At 39.6% G+C, this 19236-nt stretch overlaps 2 protein-coding genes across 2 annotated transcripts; both read left to right on the top strand.

The window, feature by feature from the left end:
- The first annotated feature begins 66 nt into the window (after positions 1 to 66).
- On the top strand, positions 67 to 11963 carry UTP6 (UTP6 small subunit processome component). Its single transcript, XM_040530834.1, has 19 exons — positions 67 to 232; positions 308 to 392; positions 1269 to 1310; positions 1393 to 1485; positions 2115 to 2162; positions 2954 to 3017; positions 3565 to 3683; positions 4220 to 4297; positions 4758 to 4839; positions 6081 to 6162; positions 6753 to 6934; positions 7807 to 7886; positions 8430 to 8507; positions 8692 to 8871; positions 9620 to 9700; positions 10492 to 10601; positions 10684 to 10750; positions 11040 to 11112; positions 11694 to 11963. Exons 1-19 carry the CDS (start codon positions 141 to 143, stop codon positions 11849 to 11851), a joined length of 1794 nt encoding a protein of 597 aa, XP_040386768.1. The 5' UTR covers positions 67 to 140; the 3' UTR covers positions 11852 to 11963.
- A 1089-nt stretch (positions 11964 to 13052) lies between these two features.
- On the top strand, positions 13053 to 17935 carry COPRS (coordinator of PRMT5 and differentiation stimulator). Its single transcript, XM_040530863.1, has 4 exons — positions 13053 to 13384; positions 13818 to 13941; positions 14441 to 14698; positions 16795 to 17935. The coding sequence occupies exons 1-4, from the start codon at positions 13247 to 13249 to the stop codon at positions 16962 to 16964; spliced, it is 690 nt and encodes a 229-aa protein (XP_040386797.1). The 5' UTR covers positions 13053 to 13246; the 3' UTR covers positions 16965 to 17935.
- Positions 17936 to 19236: the final 1301 nt, after the last annotated feature.

The following is a 19236-nucleotide window of genomic DNA, read 5'->3' as shown; positions in this document are numbered from 1 at the left end:
GCCGCCCTTGGGGGCAGGAGCGGGGCCGGGAGCCGGGCAGGGGCGGCCCCGGAAGGCGCGGGGCGGAGCGGGCGGAACTGGGGCCGTGCCGGGCCGTGCCGGGCTCAGCGCACGCGTGGGGCTCTCGGGCTGTCGCCGCCATGGCGGAGCGCATCGAGCAGCGGCTGGAGGACCGCATCCCGGAGCTAGAGCAGCTGGAGCGGGTCGGCCTCTTCACGCCCAAGGAGATCAGGTGGGGCCGCGGCCCGGCGAGCCGTGGGCAGCGCGGCGGCCGGGCTGCGGGGTGCTGATCGCCTCCTTCCCGCAGGGCTGTCCTCAGGAAGGCCTCGGCTCTGGAATACAAGATCCAGCGGAGAGCTCTTCGGAAGGAGGATTTTGTCAATTATATTCAGGTGGGCTCTACTGGGTGGCACAGCGTGCTACGTCATGTAGATCCAGCCCTGTAAGGGGCTAGGAAGTTTTGTAGTTATCTGCTGTTCCTTGAGGCCTCTTCTCCCTTGGCTGGCAGTGTTCACTCGTAAATGCTTTGTTAGGGCACAGGCTAATGGCCCTAAACTAAAAAGATCAGGTTTAGATTAGATATAAGGAAGAAAGTAGTTATTACAAGGAAGATAAAGCACTGGAACAGGCTGCCCAGAGAAGCTGTGGATGCCCCATCCCTGGAAGTCTGCTGGGTCAGGCTGGATGGGGCTTTGGGCAGCCTGGTCTAGCAGACGGCATCACTGCACATGGCAGGGGGATTGGAACTAGGTGGTCTTTAAAGCAGGCCCTTTCCCACCCAAACCATTCTATGATTCTGTGATGATTCTATTAGTGCAGGCTATTTAAAGGCATACCTGAGAATGAATTATAGCCAGGAGTTGGCATCTGTTTGGGATGAGAGAGACTTCTTTTGTGTCATTACTCTTTTCCAGAGCCACTTTTCTCCCCAGGGATGCAGAGATCACAGTTCCCTGATGTGCTGTGCAAATTGTCTATATGTGTAAAACATCTTCTGTAGTGTCAGGGATTTGGATTGTGCATTACAATTCTAGGAATGAGTGGACTGCCAACAGTTCAAGTCTGGAATATAATGTGTAATAAAAATGTTTAAATTTACTTTTAGACAGCCTTAGAAAAGTAGTGGTCTGACCACAAAATTGTTTCCTGGATGCAATTTTTATTGTCTGTGTGACTAGCTGTAAAGTACTTCATCTGGATTTTTTTTTCCTTCACTATTACATATATTTTAATTTGCTTTTAAATACATTTTTTTCTCCCCACTCTAGTATGAAATTAACCTGCTGGAACTGATCAAGAGAAGAAGAGCAGTAAGTTTGTCAGTTACTTAGAATGCAAAATGCTACGCACCGAATTTTCTAGTGCAATAAAAATAATATTTTTTTCTTCTAGCGCATTGGATATTCATTTAAGAAGGAAGAAATTGAAAGCTCTATTGTGCATAGGGTCCATAGCCTCTTCAAACGTGCCACAGGAAAATGGAAAGTAAGTTTGTTTCTGTCATTTATAGTGACAGGTTGAAAAATACCCTTTTGGCATGTTTTGATGTAAAAAATGAATCTAAATATCACTGCCACCAAACATTTTCAGTAATACAGAGGAGTGTAATAGGAAGAACTAAGCAGAAGTTTGGTCTTACATTTAGCAGTGTCCTAGAAGTAGATCATTCACATCAAACATTTTTTGTACACAAACAATATTTTGTCTTTTCTCAGTCGTTAGTCATCTGTCTTGAGCCATATATTGCTATGCGAGTTTGGTGTATCTGCTTGAAAGGACTAGAAATGGAATGAAAAGAACTTTAACTTGCTATGAGCAAAGACTGTCGTGATACCTCTTAGGGTAAAAAACCTAAGTGATGTATTGAAGGAATTATTACAGTGAGTTCTCTGTTGAGTTCAGCAAAGGGTGTATATCGAGATGGAAGGTTGGTTTTCTTCAGATGTTTTGTAGGAATTTTAAAGTCTAGAAAAAAAAGTGAATTTGGGATTCAAAATTCGTTCTCTCTGCATGCCAAGTGGTTGTACCAAGTGTATGTTGTTTGCTTTTCAATGTGAAAAAGTGATTTTGTACTTTTTGTAAAGTTGATTCTCTCTCCCTTGCATTTCCACCAGGAAGATGTTCAGCTTTGGCTGTCACATGTTGCATTTTGCAAGCAGTGGGTGAGTTTTCAAAATGTTTATCTTATTGATTCAAGACACTGGATTACTGGTCAGTCAGGCATCTGGAGCTTGTGTTACATGACAGGGAACAATTTTTTTTCTGCAACATACTGTAGTACTAAAATCATTTTAATGTTATAATTGGAGCTGCCTGGGAATTTCAGTGATCTAAGTGCAAATTCTGACTCAGATGAATTAGTATGAATTTTGATGTTTTCTGATTGCATTGAATCTGGAGTATCATTTGGTTTAAGAGTGTCATAACCATGGCTATCCTTTCTCTGGAATGAATGAATCACCTGCCTATGAATTCTGTTTTTGTTCCAAACATTTCTTGTAGTCGATATGCTAAGAAGTTTAATTTTGGCAGCTCAATACTTTGTAAGCTTCTCTGTGCAAGTCTTCATGTCATTCTAGCATTCATTTTCCTTCCTGTACTGAAAAGTTGATCTTGTTATAGTAATGCAAGTGGCCAAGGAAAAATGCAGTCTTTACCTTAAAAGTGGTCAGTGAGGCTATGGATTTGTGACTTAAGCAACACTTGTGTTAGTTGTCTAAGTCCAGAAGGTTTGAGTTAACTGTGCTAATGCTCTCTGGTAACATTTGAAAGCAGGTCAATATTAAACATGTAGAAGAACTTTATACCAAAGTTAAATAGTAGAGAAGTGTCTTTACTGGTACAATTGCATTGCAACTAGTAACCTTTCATACCAAAACTTTGGTGCTGGTGGTTCAGTTTGGTACTGGAGTGGATAAAACAAAACTACTTTTTTTTTTTTTTTTTTTTTCAGAATGCAAAACATCAGCTTAGCAAGGTGTTTTCTACTATGTTGGCCATTCATTCCAATAAACCAGGTAAATAAAGCGTGAGTGCTATGCAAATGACTCTGTATAGGCTGTATAGCATTTGTTTCAAGTTTTCATAGATTTCAGTTCAAGCTATTGGGGTAAAAGTTCCTATTCTCTTTTCTTTGCCTTGTTGCTACATCAGAGAAAAGGCCTCTGATAGAGGTTGTGCTGAACAATCAAAAGGTGATATGAAGTGGGAGTCCATGTGCTTTGAATGACAGTTCCCCAGGTAGATTGGGGTTTTGGTAGGTGTTTCAGAGGCACTTGTTGAATACTTGTGGATGCTTTTCAGGATTGAAAACATCAGCATACATCACTGAATTTGTAGCTATGCTAGATTAAGCTTCCTGGATCTGCTTAGCTTTTAGTCATATTTAACTTGGTCTTAACATGAGAGATCATCAGTCCTATTCCATAGTTGAGCTCATGCATCAGGGGTAGGTATGTTGAACAAAAACAACTTGTACATCCTGGATAATAGCTTCAAAATGGGTTCTCGTGACCAGCCACTTGCTTTGTATTAAAACGAATTCATTCATATCTTCTGTTGCAGCACTGTGGATTATGGCAGCAAAATGGGAAATGGAGACACGACTCTCATCAGAAAGTGCTAGGCACTTGTTCCTTCGTGCTTTGCGCTTCCATCCAGAGTGTCCAAAACTTTATCAAGAGGTGAGTTTGTGATTTTCTTCTATGAGAAGTTATTTGATTAGTTGAAGCAAATCAGTCCAGCAAATTTCTCATATCAGGCTGGCGAAAACTTTTTCCACCAGTGGGTTGAATGTTGTCAAAAAGATTAAAAAATAGATTAAAAATCCTTTGTATTGGTAACATGCATCATTTTTTTTGGTTTTGTTTCAGTAAATCTTGTACTTATGTTTGCAAATTGAGGATTTTGTATTCTCTGGATTAGATTTGGCATCCCTACTGTTTGGTAGGGAGCATGCTTTTCTTTGAGGGCAAGTTAAGGTTTAAAGAATGACTAGAAAATTGGAATTTCTGAATGTGTGAAATGTCTGAGTATATACAGCAGATGGCTATATGCACAAATCTTTAAAAAGCAAGGCTCTCAAGCGTGTGGGATATTGACAAGAACTGATTTATAGCTTCTCAGACAGAGCTTTTTTTTCTTCATGTTTGTGGACTTAATGTATTTTATGCTTTATCCACCCTGCCTCCATACCCCCCATCTTTTAACTTTCTTGCAGTATTTCAGAATGGAGCTGATGAATGCTGAAAAACAGAGGAAGGAAAAGAAAGAATTTGAACAAGCAAAGATGGACTTGGTAAGTCCCCTAAACTTGAGATACTGTCTGCTTATGTATCACACGTTGGAAAGTGTAGTTTTATGGGATCTATATTAACAGTTTGCTTAAGGACAGCTTAGGGAAAGTTTTTGTTCATGCCCTGTGCCTATGTTAAACTTTTTGAGTGTTGGCTGATGCTCAGCTCAAATACTTTATGCTATGTTTTTTCTTTACATTTGTAAAGTCTTTTGTTACATCCCCCAGTTTGAAAGTTAGTAGTCATTTCTGGAAAGGAATATTTAAAGTGATTTTTTATTTTAAAGTAAATTTTTATCTCTTATTTCATTATGGTTGGTTTGGGCAAACTAGATTAAGATGGATTTAGGTGAAGATGAAAAATTAATATAGAAAAAAATATCAGAAAAAGATGTTTGCAAAAATGGTAGCTGAGGAAGGAAGACAATTTTTTTTTTCAACAATGTTATGCTTGATATTGCAGGGGGAACTCAATTATTCTGAAGAGATTCTTAATGGGGAGCTGGCTCGCATAATCTACAGGGATGCTGCTCAGAAAATTAAAGGTGATTTAACATTTCTTGTACTTAGGAAAATGTCAGTTCTCCAGTTGATAATACAAATAGGTTTAGTTCCAGTGTACACACAAATATAAATTTTCAGATATAACATCTTTTTCAGGATGCCTAGATAATGCCAAACTATAAATGAATAGAAGTAATTTGTTCAGATTTTACAACTGTTCTGTACACTGACACCCCTTCCATTACAACAGCTTTTGGACTGAAGTGGCATAGGTTCTGGGCTTACAGTCTCAAAACTTGTTTGTCTGTTTAAAAGAGTGAAGGGAAGATAGTTTAGAACTATTTACAAAGTTTAAAAAGTTTAGGTTTTTTGGTTTGTTTGTTTTTGTACTGAACACTAGATGACAACTAACCAGCTAGCACTAGTGACAAGGAAGAAAGAATTCAAACTAATAATAAAACGGGTTAGGTGATTTTAAATTAACCAGACTTAGTAAAATTCACCCATTTTATTAAGAGAATTGGCTGAAATAGCTGCAAAGTAGTAGCAGGTATCTTTGAGAAACCAGGACAGATGAAGATGTTTTAGAAGGCAACAGGCATAATACAATAATGATATTGAAAGTAAAGGGGAAAAAGAGGATATTAGAGGAAACTACAGGAAGAGTTGGCTTAATTTAAATTCCTGGAGAAATAGTGGAATAAATAGGTATACAAATGATTTGTAAACACCTAAAAATAAGGTGGTGAGTAATGATTGATAGGGATTTGCTGTGAAGTCATTGCCAGGTAACATGACCTGACCTTTCTCAGAGATAAGTTAGCAAGATACAAGGTGGATGGATACAGTTCATTGACGTATATTGTGTGCACTTTTGGAGAGGCTTGTCCCATGCATGCAGCCATTCTGTGTTTTCTTGGATGAATTGAATGAAGGAGTAGAGGAGTTGCTGACATGCAAGTGGAACCAAGCTGGAAGGACCGGTTGGCGTGTCAGAGGACAGGACTAGTTTATCACCTTGGAGTCTGGAGTGTTCCGTCTGTGGTGACCTTTTTTTGTCACTGGCTAATGTGAAATCATGAAGAATCCAGTCAGGCAATTAACATAGTAACATATGGCTTACCATATGGCTTGAATACCAAGACTCCAAGAAAAGAGTATCTATCTGAAGACTGAAAGGGTATTTGTGCCTTGAAAAAAGCTTACAAGGATACAAAAATACAAAGTATGTAATGGGATGTAATATTCTACTTGGTACCATTTTTCCCCTCTTGATTTGTAGGTGTTGAGTTCCATCTGTCTGTGCTTTCTATTGCAAAGCTTTTTGATTTTACCCAAGATTTGCAAAAAGAAATTCTTGAAAGGTGAGTTTTTTTGTTGTTTTTGTTTTTTTTAATATGCATGCTCTTATTACTTCCCTAATTTATAGTGGGTTGATAGGTTAATGACTAAAGGCTGTTCCTCTAGGGAAATAAAAATCTAAGGCGTAAGGTGTATGTGAAATATTTTTAAGAAAAGCAAAGTGTCTGAGGCATGCATACTTTTTACAAAAAGATGTTTGTATCTGACTTCAGGATAGGATTTGAAAACCTGCTAAGAAAAATGCAGATGAAATACAGTTGTCACTGAATTATTCCAGCAGTTGTTTCCCTAACTTAAGTGTAGGAACCATGGAATTTCTGGTTTACTTTGTGGTTCTATATCTTTGGCTTCCCCAGTTGTTCTTCTCTCAAAAGAAAGGTGTCTCTGGAAATGTGCCAGTCTAGTTCATGTTATTATTGGAGAATATCTATATTAAAACAAACATTTTTTCTTGTTGAAAGGTAAATTTTTTTCTAACATTTGTTTAGAAATTGAGTACATTTCTATACCTGATACCAACACAACAACCCTTTTAAACGTACTTGTACAAGAACGTTGGTAGTACAGGGGTATTATAAACACGGTTTGTTAGTTTGCAGACTGAATACGCCGATGATCCTCTTACGTGGGACTACATGGCCCGTCGAGAGCTGGATCTGGGGTCCCTGAAGTCCACAGAACCCACTACAAAACAGATGAAAGTATCCGAAATCACACAGAGGGAGGAACGGTGCTGTGCAGTCTTTGAAGAGGCTGTGACAGCTGTCCCCACAGGTGAAATATTCTGCCTGCATCTTAACATCTGTTTTTCCTGGCATTTTAGCATACTGTATACTGTGAAAACTTTGAAGTACTTGTTGGCAGGCTCTACCATATCTTGGAGGATGCAGGCAGCTTTTAGGTGCAGTTCAAGATTCATTTTGGGGATCTATTTTGTGTGTTATTCAGGTTATTTTCAAATGCATCTATGGTCTTGAAAGAATTGCTTAACAACGTGGTTTTTGTTGCTTATTTGTAACATTAATGTGACTTAACTGATGAGGAGAATAGAAGCTCACATCTAGACAGATGAACAGAGGTTTGGGAATTGTAAATAAAGTTTCCTGAATAAAGGAGACCTGTAGATGGACTGAAGTTCGTTGTTGGTTAGCTGTGAGTAAGCAATGCTTTTGAGTTGCCAGTGGAGTGGATATCCAACTTCATCTGTCATCGTCCTTATTCTCAAAAAAGTCTATCAGGATACTGGAGTGGAGTAGACTCAAACTTGCTGCTAATTTAGCCTTTGGGGTCAGACAGACAAAGGATTTTCTCAACTGCCTGTGAGTGTTGTCACTCCTGCAGGCCCATTGAAAACTGCAAGCAAAGGGTGCACTGAACATTAATTGTGACAGCATGTGCGAAAGCCTCAGCTGAACTAAGGGCTTGATGATGTTTAGAAAGAATTACTGACTGGAGCTTATACTGGGAAGTCATTTTTAAACATTAATGTTATAAATGCAGGGCTTCTTGTACAGTGTAACATTAAAAAAGAAAGTTGGCATTAGCACTTAGTGCTTGGATTCTCTCTGTTCTTTACCTTAAAGACAAATATTTGTGTTTACTGTTGTGATTCAATGAAGCATGATACTATGCCTTTTATTCTACAGAGGACATGTGGAAATGCTACATCACTTTTTGCTTAGAGAGATGTAACAGGAAAACCAACAGTGAAGAATTAAAGCAAAAGGTAAAAAGGTCATTAGGAAACCATAGCAACAAAACAACACTATTTTTACTGACCTCTAATCTTTCGGACAAGGAGTAAGTGTATTTGAATGTTTATCAGAAATAGTGACAAGTGGCTCTCATTAAAAATAATTTAGTCTTCATCTGACCGAGTAGATTTTACTGTTGGGCTTACATGTGGCCTGCCTGAAGATGAATACATCAGGCGTAAACCAGGCTTGTCAGTCAAGTACTGCAAACTCCTTGGATGGAAGTTGCTAGGAGTGCAAACTTAAAATCATCCTTTGTGGCTCAGTTCCCTTTTAATACAGTAAAAGAACATTGCTCTGTTGTTCTTTTGCTCCTTAAAGAGGAGGTGTAATTCAAATGCTCAAATTCCACGTTTATCTTGTAATGTATATGGGCACATAAAGCATTAGATGTATAACTTTTATTGAATTTTAGTGATGTTTTGATACACAAATCCACTGGGCTTCTGGTAATGCTGGGATCTTTTATATAAGGAATAATGCTTATTTTCTTTACCTTTTGTTCTCTATTCTAGAGACTGGAGAGGACACTAAGTGTGTTCAGCAAAGCGCATGAGTCCAGTTTGCTGCTAGAATCTCTCTATAAGCAGTGGGTAAGAGTTGATACAGAAGAATAGACTGGGAGACTGTCCTGCATTGATGCATGCCTACAACAATGCCATTTTGTGTAGCTAGCAAAGTAGACAATATTGTGTGCAAGGCCTTGCTTTTAACAAAAGACTACTAATCTCCTGTGATTAGCTGCATCTGCTGTTTTTTTTTATTTTTTATTTTTAGCTTCAACTATTACTGGAGTCCAACCTTTCTGAGAAGGCTACAGAGGTGGCAGAAGCCGCAACTAAGCGCTTTAGCCTGTCAGCAGAAATGTGGCAGATGAGGCTGCAGGTGTTGATCCAACTGAAGAATGACAATGTGACCCAGTGTTTTCAAGAAGCCTTTAAGCACTTGAAATCTAAGGTCTGTGCTGTTTTTATGGACTTGCACGCATTAAGTCTTGAGCAGGAAACCTCTAACGCTTACTTGAAGCATTTTTTTTCCTTCACAAGGCACACACAGCCCCTAACAGCTTTTAAAGTCAGAAATAAGAGCTTAACATTTCACATGCACATTGCATTCGGGAACATCAAGAAATTGCAGGTTAACTTCAAATTCAAAGTTGTACAGTTTGAATGCTCAGAGGTGATATTTTGCATGCTCTTTTAGGAGTCATCTGGTATTTGTGTCTTGAAAAGTGTTTCCTTTCATCACTGTCCTGATGCATTGTTTGCCACATGGAGAGATGAGAGGAAGCAAGCAGGCGATTTGTTCCTTTTCATCTCTATTCTCAGAAGTTACCTTTGTATTCCAGTGCTTTGTGATGCACAAGAATTCATCTCCCGTCCCCAGCAACATGTCTAGCAGCTGTCCATCTAAGCAGTATTTGTCCTGTAAGTTAGGGAGGTGACAAGAAGTGATTTCAGTGTGCCGTCCAAAGTTGCCTTGCTAAAAGCTTTGTCTAAAGGACAGTTCACAGAATCACAAAATTGTAGGGGTTGGAAGGGACCTCAAGAGATCATCAGGTCCAACCCTCCTGCCAAAGCAGGTTCCCTAGAGAGTTTTTATAGCAACTGTGATGTAGAACCCGGTAGATATGTTGCTATCTGTTTCTGTAAATCAATCTGAGTTACTGTATTCTAATCATTTGATTTCTCTGCTTACCTTGTAGGGCACTTTGCCGTTATGGGCCCTCTGGGTGGAATGGAGTGAAGGCACAAATAGCAAGCAAGACACAGAAGCTCTCTACCAGGTACTAAACTAATAGAAATCTTCTTTTTATGACGATGTGTAAGTAAACGGGAACTGTGTGTGGATGGAGCATTTAACAAATGCTTTATACTGTAGTTCCTTCATGAATTTGTTGATATCAAAGCATTTCAAGTAAAACTGTTACCAAGAGTCAGCTGGATGTGAGCTCATAAGCACAAATGTCATCCCCATGCTTCAAAGACATCTAGATGTTTGTAAGCACAACTATTGATGAGCTCTTACTTCATGGTCTGGAATTTTTGTAGTATTTTCAGATGTCTGTCTGAACACAAAAAAGAGCATTTTCCAATCTGTGTGAAAATGTCAGCCTTGTTGCAGAAAACTCAAGAACAAAACTGGGACTTGAATCCCACTGTAAATTTTCTAAATTGCTGAGGGCAAAACATTTGTTATTTGTCTGGCATTTTGTTTGTTTGTTTTCTTTTCTATTTACAACGTATAACACTTATTTCCAGTGGAAGCTGAGATGCGATTGTTCGCAGAGCATTGTAGAACCCTCTGCATGAAGCATGATAGGGGAATGTCAAATGCCAGCTGCGTGGATTATGGAAAGAAATGTATTTTAGATTACAAGTAATATTCTAATTTGAAAAATATTGGTTGTTTTACATAATACTGTTTTACAGACATCATTCAGGGTGCTTTTGTCAGTACTTCGTCTCATGAGATCTGCTGTATGTCAGATATGTAATTAGAGAGAAGGTACTGTTTGGTTTCTTCTTCCTTGTTGCCTTTTAATTGTAGTTGGTTCTCTTACTCTTTAACTTGCAGAGATCCTTGCATGCCACAGCTCCTGCTGAATCTGTGACTATGAAAGAAAAATATCTCGACTGGGCTTATAGGAATGGTGGTTATAAGAAAGTAAAAAGAGTCTTTACCAGGTGACAAAAACTTTAAATCTGATTATTCTAGGGCAAATTGTAAAAGGCATAAAGTTTGAAGTTATTTCTGTTTTTACTTTAGCCTACATGAAAATCGTCCACTTTCACTTGACTTCTTCAGGAAAATGATTCAAATCGAAAAGGAGCAAGTAAGTTGCTGAAGATCCAACTAGCGCCTTGTATTTGTAAAATACACTTCTAACTTTGATATGAAATTAAGGGCTTATGAATAGTGTCATTAGTTTGTAATTGGTTCATACTTGTCTTCCAAAGTTGATTCATAGCATATAATGCAAAACCGAGTTCCATGGTAACTAATCTTTGGCAATGTGTGGGTATGTATAATTACCATGACTCTTTTACTTTGTAAGAATCTAATCAAGCTGCAGATTCACTTCTGTACAAAATAAACGGTCTTTTAATACCTTCCTTTGTTAGGAATCCTGCAAAATGCTTCATCTGAGAGAATACTATGAACGTGCCTTGAGAGAGTTTGGTTCAACGGAGTCTGGTAAGGGATTTTTGTCTTTTCAGTTCAATGCTGCCTCCTTTATTTCTTTCTGTTTGAACAAAAGTAGTTGTTTGTTCTGTCCTTGTGATTACTGTCATGCAGAGTGGAGCTTAGTTCTTCTGTGCCATTAAGTGTGTGACACACTGCAGCGACACTACACTTGCAGTCCAGGGCCTTTGTTTATGGTAGTCTAGCTTCAGCAGAACTACTAGCAAATAGTAGTTTTGAACATTGGCCCGGAATAAGAGATGCACATCACCTTTAATTTACATTTGTGAAAAGTATGGAGCCATGTTTTTATAATCAAGATTTTTGCAGTATGCCTTTTAAGAAGGTAAATAGGTACATTTCCCTGATGCTATAGGAAGCTGCTGCTAAATGGTTGTGTTATTTCTGTTCCACCTGGGAGCAGAACCCAGACTTTTGAACTGTAAGGGGCTGAGGGGGGGGAGAGGTTTGACAAATCTCGTTGCATTAAGATCAAGAACACTTATAAAAAGAGTGTTTCTTGGTTAGGTTTAGTATGTTTGTTAAATAATATCAAATCAAAATCTAACCAGAACTTTTTTTTTCTTTTTAAGATCTCTGGCTGGATTATATCAAAGAGGAACTAAGTCATCCCCAAGGCAAACCAGAAAACTGTGGGAGTATTCACTGGCGAGCTGTGAAGATGTTGCAGGGAGATCAGGTGGAAGACTTCATTTCCAAATACACTTTATTACAAACTGGACATTTATAAAAAACTAAAAAATAGTTACAATGTGACATTATGGATTCTTTTTAAACTTTTATACAAAGGTAAATATGTTTCTGGGTCATATTAAAGTGTACTTTTTTTTTTCTTTCTTGCATATGTGAAAAAAATCATCTGCCCCATTGCAGCTGTTACTAGTGTTTCATCTCAGTGACATGTTCAAGTGCACATTGGGAGAAAGTAGAGGAGTCTGTGAGCATGTTCTTTGAGAATTCTAAGAGGTTTCTTCCTGCCTAATCATTGAGATGGAATAATCTTAATGCATCAGCTTTTACACTCTGGAAAGCTAATATTACAACACATAAATGCCAAAAAAAACCCAACACAACAACAACAAAAAAACAACCTGCATCTGTGAGTGGTCTTCCTATCTTATCAAAGTTGAGTAATGGAACACTGGAGAATCAGTCTGTAAAATGATGGTATTTATTTGTTGTTTCTTAACCTTGAAGTCATCTGTAATCTTTTCAAACACCAAACAACTTCTGCCAACACCTTGAATTAGAGTTTGCATCCTATGTCGTAATTCTGAGAGTGACTATGAAATGTGGAGGTGAGCTGAGAGTCTGTTAAAAATGTTCCTGATGTGACAGTAGTAAGTTCTGATCTACACTTCAACCTTCTGTCCTCAAACCCTGAAAAAGTGGCTAACAGTTTTTGAGACGCTGCTGTCCATGGCTGTTTGCAGAACTACATTTTCTGGTATCACACTTGTTAAATCAACATAAATGCTATCATCAGGCCATTAGCTCATCCTGTAGAGGATTTCTGGGGAAAGTAGAGGAATGTGCAGCACTAGTTCCTTTTCTAGTAGCAGAGAAAGGAGTTACGTATCATGTACTCAAAAAACTGTAAATAAGGCGTATAATGGTGTGTGATGCAGGTGGGCGCTCAGTAGTGAGGAGGAAGAAGCAGCCGTGCCCCGCCGCTCGGTGGTGCTCTTTGCTGTCCCGGCGCCGCCTCACCGCCAGATTTCGCTCCCCTTTCCGTGGCAGCCGCCGGTTCGACCAGCGGGGCCCGAGGCACGGCCGTCCTTCCCGGGGTACCGCGCACTTCACGGCGCGCTGAGGGGACGGGTAGGGCGGGAAGGCGGCAGGGCGGCGCCGCCGTCTCAGCGCCGCGGCTGCGCGTCCGGCCACCGCCTCAGCGGGTGGGGGGGGGGCTCCGGCGGGGCGGGCGTGTTGGTTCGCTTCTCCCGGAGGCGAAGTGGGCCGCTGCTGTGGTGCTGCCCAAAGGGCGCGGCGCTCTGCCCGCCTCGGCCCCTCTCAGGCCACTCCCGGCAGCCGGCGCGGCCCCAGGTGTGTGTGAGCAGCTGGGAGCCCAGCTTGCCGCACCACAACACCGCGTGGGGGCTGCTCGCCAAGGAGTTCGTCTCTTGTAATGCCCCTGGTGAGGGTAGCTCACCTTGCTTTCCTCGTCGGGGGCCCTCAGATCACGTCCTCCATCTTTCAGGAGTTCCTCAGGGCTGCTGGAAGGTCTGGTCCTCGGCTGTGTCCTCAGCACGGTGGCCCCCACAAGGTGGTTGGACTGTAGTTGGTGGTCTTTGTGCTTATACTTCTGTTTGTCTTCTTCACCTTTGTTAGCAGCTTTCACTATCTGCTGCTGTTCCCCAACTGGTATGTTTTATGTCAGTTTTGGGCCCTGTTCCCCAAATTCAGAGTGGCAGCAGGATTACTGCTATGACTGAGGAGACTAGCTGGTCTGTGGTGGCTGCTGCTAGGTGTGACTGATGGCAGCAGCAGAAAGATCTGGCAGAAAACCAGCAGAAACCCTGCAGATCTGCTTTCTGAAATCAAAGCCTGTCTGGTTTAAAACCTCTGGTTCATCAAGGGAACAAACAGGTTGTCTCCAAGGACTCCAGAGCACTCAAATACAGTAGCCTCGAGCGTAGCGTGAGCCTCGCTGGAGGAATCAATGAGAGGCAACCGAATTCTTTAAAACTTTTTTGTAGGTGATGGCTGCCTCCCTTGAATGCACAAACTTTGAGGAGGAGCAACTTCCTGACAAGAGGGAAACTATGAACTGGAAGCCCAGAAAAGTTAAGCCTATAATACTAGGGCAAACCAAAGCAGATGGTAAGTAATGGAACTCTGCTTGAGGAAAGATACTTAAAACCTTTTTGTGATACATGGGAAATGCCTGTTGAGTTACTTTGCTAAACTATTTTCATGTAGATATTTGTGCGTGCCTATGAACGAGTGTGTTTAATCAATAGTACAAAAAAAATTATTTTTTTCGTAAGCCAAAGCGATAGCGTTTCAACATAATTTAAAAAAATAAGTACCTAGATATGAATGTGGTGAAGGTCTGCTGGCTCCTCTGCCCTGGTTTAAAGAATAATGTTTCAACAAGAGTTTATGGAAAATCTTTACTTCAGCTAGTGTTGTGATGTACGCCTGTTTCTGACATTCCCGAGCATATGAAACCTAAAGAAGCACTTGAAATAGCATCTATTATAATTACACCATTAGTTAAAAAGCACGTTCACACACCTGGTCAAATTATTCCATCTTAAGCATTTAATTGTTCCCATTTAATTCCTAAATATCTCTGTTGGCTTTCTTTTGTTTTTAGAATGTTTGCGGAAGAATGTTTCACGTGTTCTTGACAGTGACTCTGAAGAAAGTGAATTCTCTGATATCTTTCCCTATGAAGATGATGTCAGTCGATCTCCTGTTGGCTATCGCTATGTACAGCCTGACCTAGAAGACCTGGATGGTGAAATCTCGAATATGCTTGAGAATGTTACTTCTCCTGAGCAGCAAACTGCTTTGGTGTATGAGGTGGAGGACTGGGATAAAGAATTGGAGGACTCTGAAAGTAATCCTTATGGTGAGTACAAATTTACTTGTGCTTCATTTGAATATGTGGAGGTAGGTGCTGTGTAGGAAAATGTATTAAAATAACTCCATGTTCTTTTTTTTTTTTTTTTTGAATCATTTTATGTTTACATTTACCTCATGGATTTGTAACGTATAATTCTGTTGCCAAATATAGGAGCTATAGGCAATGTTGTCAAGTTCACATGTAAATCTTGCTTGAGCAATTGAATTCTTAAGGAGTGAAACAGTAAGAATTGTGTATGTGTATCGAGTTTCTCTGGAGAAGTTAGTACTCTATTATAATGCATCTTTGTTATTCTGAATCAGAAGAGAGAAGTTCAGGAACTCTCCTGCCCTCCTAGCATCCAGCCATAATGTCCGTCAAGAGTGTGGGCTTTTTGGGTGTGGAGCAGTGCAAGCACTCAGTCTCTGTTCTGAATATGGTTTGTTGTTGCTTTTGCTGTAGGTGTTTTCTGTGTTGTGTGCTGGGTTTTTTGTTTGCTTCTTTGTTATTTTTTTGATTTGAGGGTGTTGGTTTTTTTTTTTATTTTACTTTGAAGCTTGATTCTCTGAAGTCTTTGTGCATGTAATTGACAACGTTCCTATCGGTCCCACAGACAAAGGTGCAATGGATAGAAGCACTTTCATCTACATCTTCAGAGCCATATTAATCCTCTGGTTTGTAATCTGTTTTACAGTGACTCGTGTTGAACTGAGACACTCAGGCCAGGCTGTGTGTTGGGATAAAACAACTGGATGGTGTTTAGCCAACAGTGAGCGATAACCTGCTGTGTCTTTGTGGACACAGAATAGAACCATTTCCATTTTCTTCTCATTAATGTGAATGAATTTATTGGAATTAAATACACACAGTTTGTTCTTTGTATAGGAAATGCCGATTCTCTGTTTATTTTAATTCCATAAATGGCTGTTGAATTCTAGTTCCATAGGTTGATAACAGAATGAACTGGGAAAGTTTTTGCAACCTTCTGTAAAATCAGAATGATTTTATAGAATATAAATATAGCAATATTGGGAATATTGCAATATATATATATATATATATATATATATATTGCAATATAGCAATAGTGGGAATATAGAAGTAGCTTTTCATATTGGGTAACCTGAGAAAAAGACTGATTCTTTTATGGGTGCTAATTCCTTTTTGTATGTTTCCCTCTTTATTCTGGGCTGTCCTTTAAATCTCTTGTCTGTTCAAATTTATGGAATGTTTTGATTGTTTTATTATATATTTTTTGTTGGAACTATCACAAGTTCTTATCTTTTCCTGTATTCAGTTAAGTCATCCTGACCTGTAGCTTATGCTCTTCACATGCTCACAAATTTAGTTGAAAGAAGCTGTGATTATGGGACTTGAGTGCTTGCAACACTGAATACAAGTGTCTGAGTTGTTGACAACTACAAGTCAAAAACATGCTTGGTCGATCATTTTATGGCATTTTAACTTCATTGAAAGCAAGCGTTTTTAAAGTTTGTCCTGCAGTGCTACTGGAAAACTGGCCAGTGGATGTACTGGCTTTTCAGTGTCTGCTCTCTAGAAATCTTTTGCTTGTGTAAAAGGACTTTGCTCTATTTTTGTGCTAGGTTGGTTAAATAAACAATTATTAGGCTTAATTCTAGGCTAGTGAAAATACTGTTCAGAGGTAGCTTTCATAGAACCCTACCCTTCTGTTTCTGTCCAGGGACCCAGTCTTAAAAGGGCTTGGAGGTATCCTAATTTGGGACGTGGTTGTGGAGAAGGGGGGAAATAAGGGAAATGGCTTCATGGACCTTTTGTGCCTGGAGAGAAGAGAACTGCATACATTTTAAGAGCTGGTGTTAGATGTTCTGAATTCAGGTATATCATTGAGCTTTTCAGAAAACTATTTTGTCTCTGTGGCAGGAACCTTCATTAAAACGAAGATGTTGTCAAAGTCAGCTTTCTGTTTGCTTTGTTTTTAGGTTTAATTCATGAGTGCTGGCAGATCAGACTGAAATTCTTGACTGGAAAATGCTGTAGAAGTGCAAAATAATCTGCTACATTATACCGCTAGTTTTCTAAATATCTTTCATGGTTTACGTCTTTTCTTTCATCCTCTTTAGATGCTGGTGATCTCTACTGCGGAAGCTTTCAGGAAAATAATCTTTTGGTCTCATACTCCTTGCAAGAGGAATCATTGTACAACCCATGTTGTCACCATGCGGCTAGTCTTGCTTTTACACTGCCAGTTAGAGTGACTGAGATTGGCCAGTTTGATGATGCTGATGAATGAGATCAGAACTAAGTACGGCTTCTGAGTTGGATTGTGTTCTTCACCAAGTTGTGTCAAGCCATTTGGCTTGCTTGCAGAGTTCTGCTTAAGGCCCGAAATGCCACACCATCTCTGAAGTTTATCTTAGACTGTTTCTGAGGTGTTTATTAAGCGACCACACCTGACCCCGGGGACCCAGAGTGCAGGTGCTAGCTGCACGCAGTCAGTGCGTTTCTGGACTACTTTCAGTTTGTATTATATAGATCTAGGTTGTTGCTAATTAATTGTTTGGGAGGAAGTATTTAATTTCTAAACTTCAGCTTGGTTGCCAAGCTTTGCCAGCTTTGATGTGCTGATACTTGTATGTCTGGCCATGTAACTTTTACTTTTCTTTCCTTTCCATTTGATGTTACCAAATTGGTTCAGATAGTTCTAAAAACTCTTCCTCCTTCCAACTTCTGTGTTGTAGCTTGTTACTCCATGTCTAATATTCGTGTTTGACAAAATCAGATGTGGCAAATGCAAAATGAGTTGGTTTGGTTTTTTTTTTAATGCATTTCAATACAAAGGAATTTGCAAAATATATGTCACATTTATAACACGTATGCGGACATATAGTTGGGATTTATTTACCCAATAGGAATGCCGGGTGTTTGACTGTCTCCCAGCAAAGGTTTTTCCACATGAGATCTTCTTGCATACAGGCATATTATCTTCCAGTCTCACAGCTGTCTTTATAACATCCTCACGTTACGTCAGATATGTAATGACAAAGAAAATATCTATGGTTATATAATCTTGGTGTGTCCTGCAGACAGTAGTGAGGTAAGGCTCATGATAGATGTGGATATTTTTGCTGTTATTTGTGTTTTGAAGAATGAGGAAATGAGAACACAAAATAACTCCATAATGTCTCTAAGAGAATAGCTGGAATGAGAACCATATCCTCCTTGCCTTTGCTTTGGAATTAAAGGAAATGATCTCAAATGAAATATGTAAGTGGATTTGATTGCTGATGACCTAAGAAACAATAATCTTCTAATATTCTTGAGAGAGAAGTGATGAATGAAACGTGAACTTCTTGATGACTTTGACACTGCTCGATATTGAAGCACAGTACCTGTGCTTGTTTATTCTCAAGCAGGGAGTTAACACTGGAAGACTTTTTTTTTTTTTTTAAATCATCCAATGTGTGAGACTAAAATAATTTCCATATTAATTTGGAAGGACGAAGTGAATGATTTCATTAATCTTCTCTTTGAGAGCAGAGAAGTAAAAGCTTGGAAGAGACTTTTCTTTTGGTACCCTGGAGTTCCTGGTTAAATCTTGGTACATAGCAAACAACCGGAGTAAAGAGCAGAAGCCTGCTGGTGGGATTGCAACAAAGAGGGCCTGTTCTTTTATTCCTGTATGATGGAGTGCTCTGAGGAGTAGTATTTCCATTGCAACTTACATCGGCATGCATCCAGAGTACATGCATACACAGAAAGCACAGGCTAACACTCTGTTCTTTCCTCGCACACGAAGAAAGCCCTAGCTCTGCTAAGGCACTGGTGGGTTTTGTTATGTGGACTGCTGTGTATTGTATCAGAGAGAGGGGGAACTGCTCTTGGAGTGGAGTCCTGTGTTAGAACACACACTTACCTCTGTAGAATAGAAGAGGGAATTGACTATGCCTAGCTTTCTAGGTTTGGATATGGCTTCTTTTTCTAACCTAGAAAACGGGAATAGAACTCTTGAGCCTGATTGTAACTGACTCATCAGCTGGAGTAAAACTGCTGACTTGCACTTATAAATTCAATATTAATAAATATAAATTGAGTGCTGATTAGTGAAGCAACAATAGACCAGTAAATTGTAAAGGTTGTTTGGGAAAAAAAACAGTTTATCTTGTGAGTTTATTTATCACTTACCAAGCCTCAGCTGTAGATGGCAATGCTCAGTGCTACCCTGCAGAGGGCAGCAAAAAATGGTCTATCCTGTTAAGCGTCTTTTCATCTGGTACGAAGTTTCACCAGCAAGTGTCAGATCCCTGGGCTGGATTTCTAACATTGATAGCTATTTAGATTTGGGTTCTGCATTGCCCAGTTGTTCCCCAGTGAGAATGATTCATGGCCCTGATTAGTTTCTCATTTTTTTTTTTTATTTCACTCTGAAGTTATATTTACTAGACTGAAAATTTCTCCCATGGCTGAGAAAAGAACATCACTTGACTTTGGGCTTAATATATATTTTTTTACTGTGCTTGTGGGAGATGTCCCATCAGATTTAATAAAGATGAAACCAACAGAGT

This window comes from Cygnus olor, chromosome 18 (genome assembly GCF_009769625.2).
Source record: "Cygnus olor isolate bCygOlo1 chromosome 18, bCygOlo1.pri.v2, whole genome shotgun sequence".
Lineage (NCBI taxonomy): Eukaryota > Metazoa > Chordata > Aves > Anseriformes > Anatidae > Cygnus > Cygnus olor.
The sequence above is the reverse complement of the archived record's forward strand: the minus strand, read 5'-3'. Positions and strand labels throughout refer to the sequence as shown.

What these genes read in the sequence shown, in the direction of transcription:
- UTP6 (XM_040530834.1), top strand. Translation starts at nt 141, where the DNA reads ATGGCGGAGCGCATCGAGCAGCGGCTGGAGGACCGCATCCCGGAGCTA. An exon ending in TGATCAAGAGAAGAAGAGCA is followed by an intron (nt 1,311 to 1,392) that starts GTAAGTTTGTCA and finishes TTTTTCTTCTAG; the next exon opens with CGCATTGGATATTCATTTAA. An exon ending in GTCCAAAACTTTATCAAGAG is followed by an intron (nt 3,684 to 4,219) that starts GTGAGTTTGTGA and finishes ACTTTCTTGCAG; the next exon opens with TATTTCAGAATGGAGCTGAT.
- COPRS (XM_040530863.1), top strand. Translation starts at nt 13,247, where the DNA reads ATGCCCCTGGTGAGGGTAGCTCACCTTGCTTTCCTCGTCGGGGGCCCT. An exon ending in AGCACGGTGGCCCCCACAAG is followed by an intron (nt 13,385 to 13,817) that starts GTGGTTGGACTG and finishes ACTTTTTTGTAG; the next exon opens with GTGATGGCTGCCTCCCTTGA. An exon ending in CTCTGAAAGTAATCCTTATG is followed by an intron (nt 14,699 to 16,794) that starts GTGAGTACAAAT and finishes CATCCTCTTTAG; the next exon opens with ATGCTGGTGATCTCTACTGC.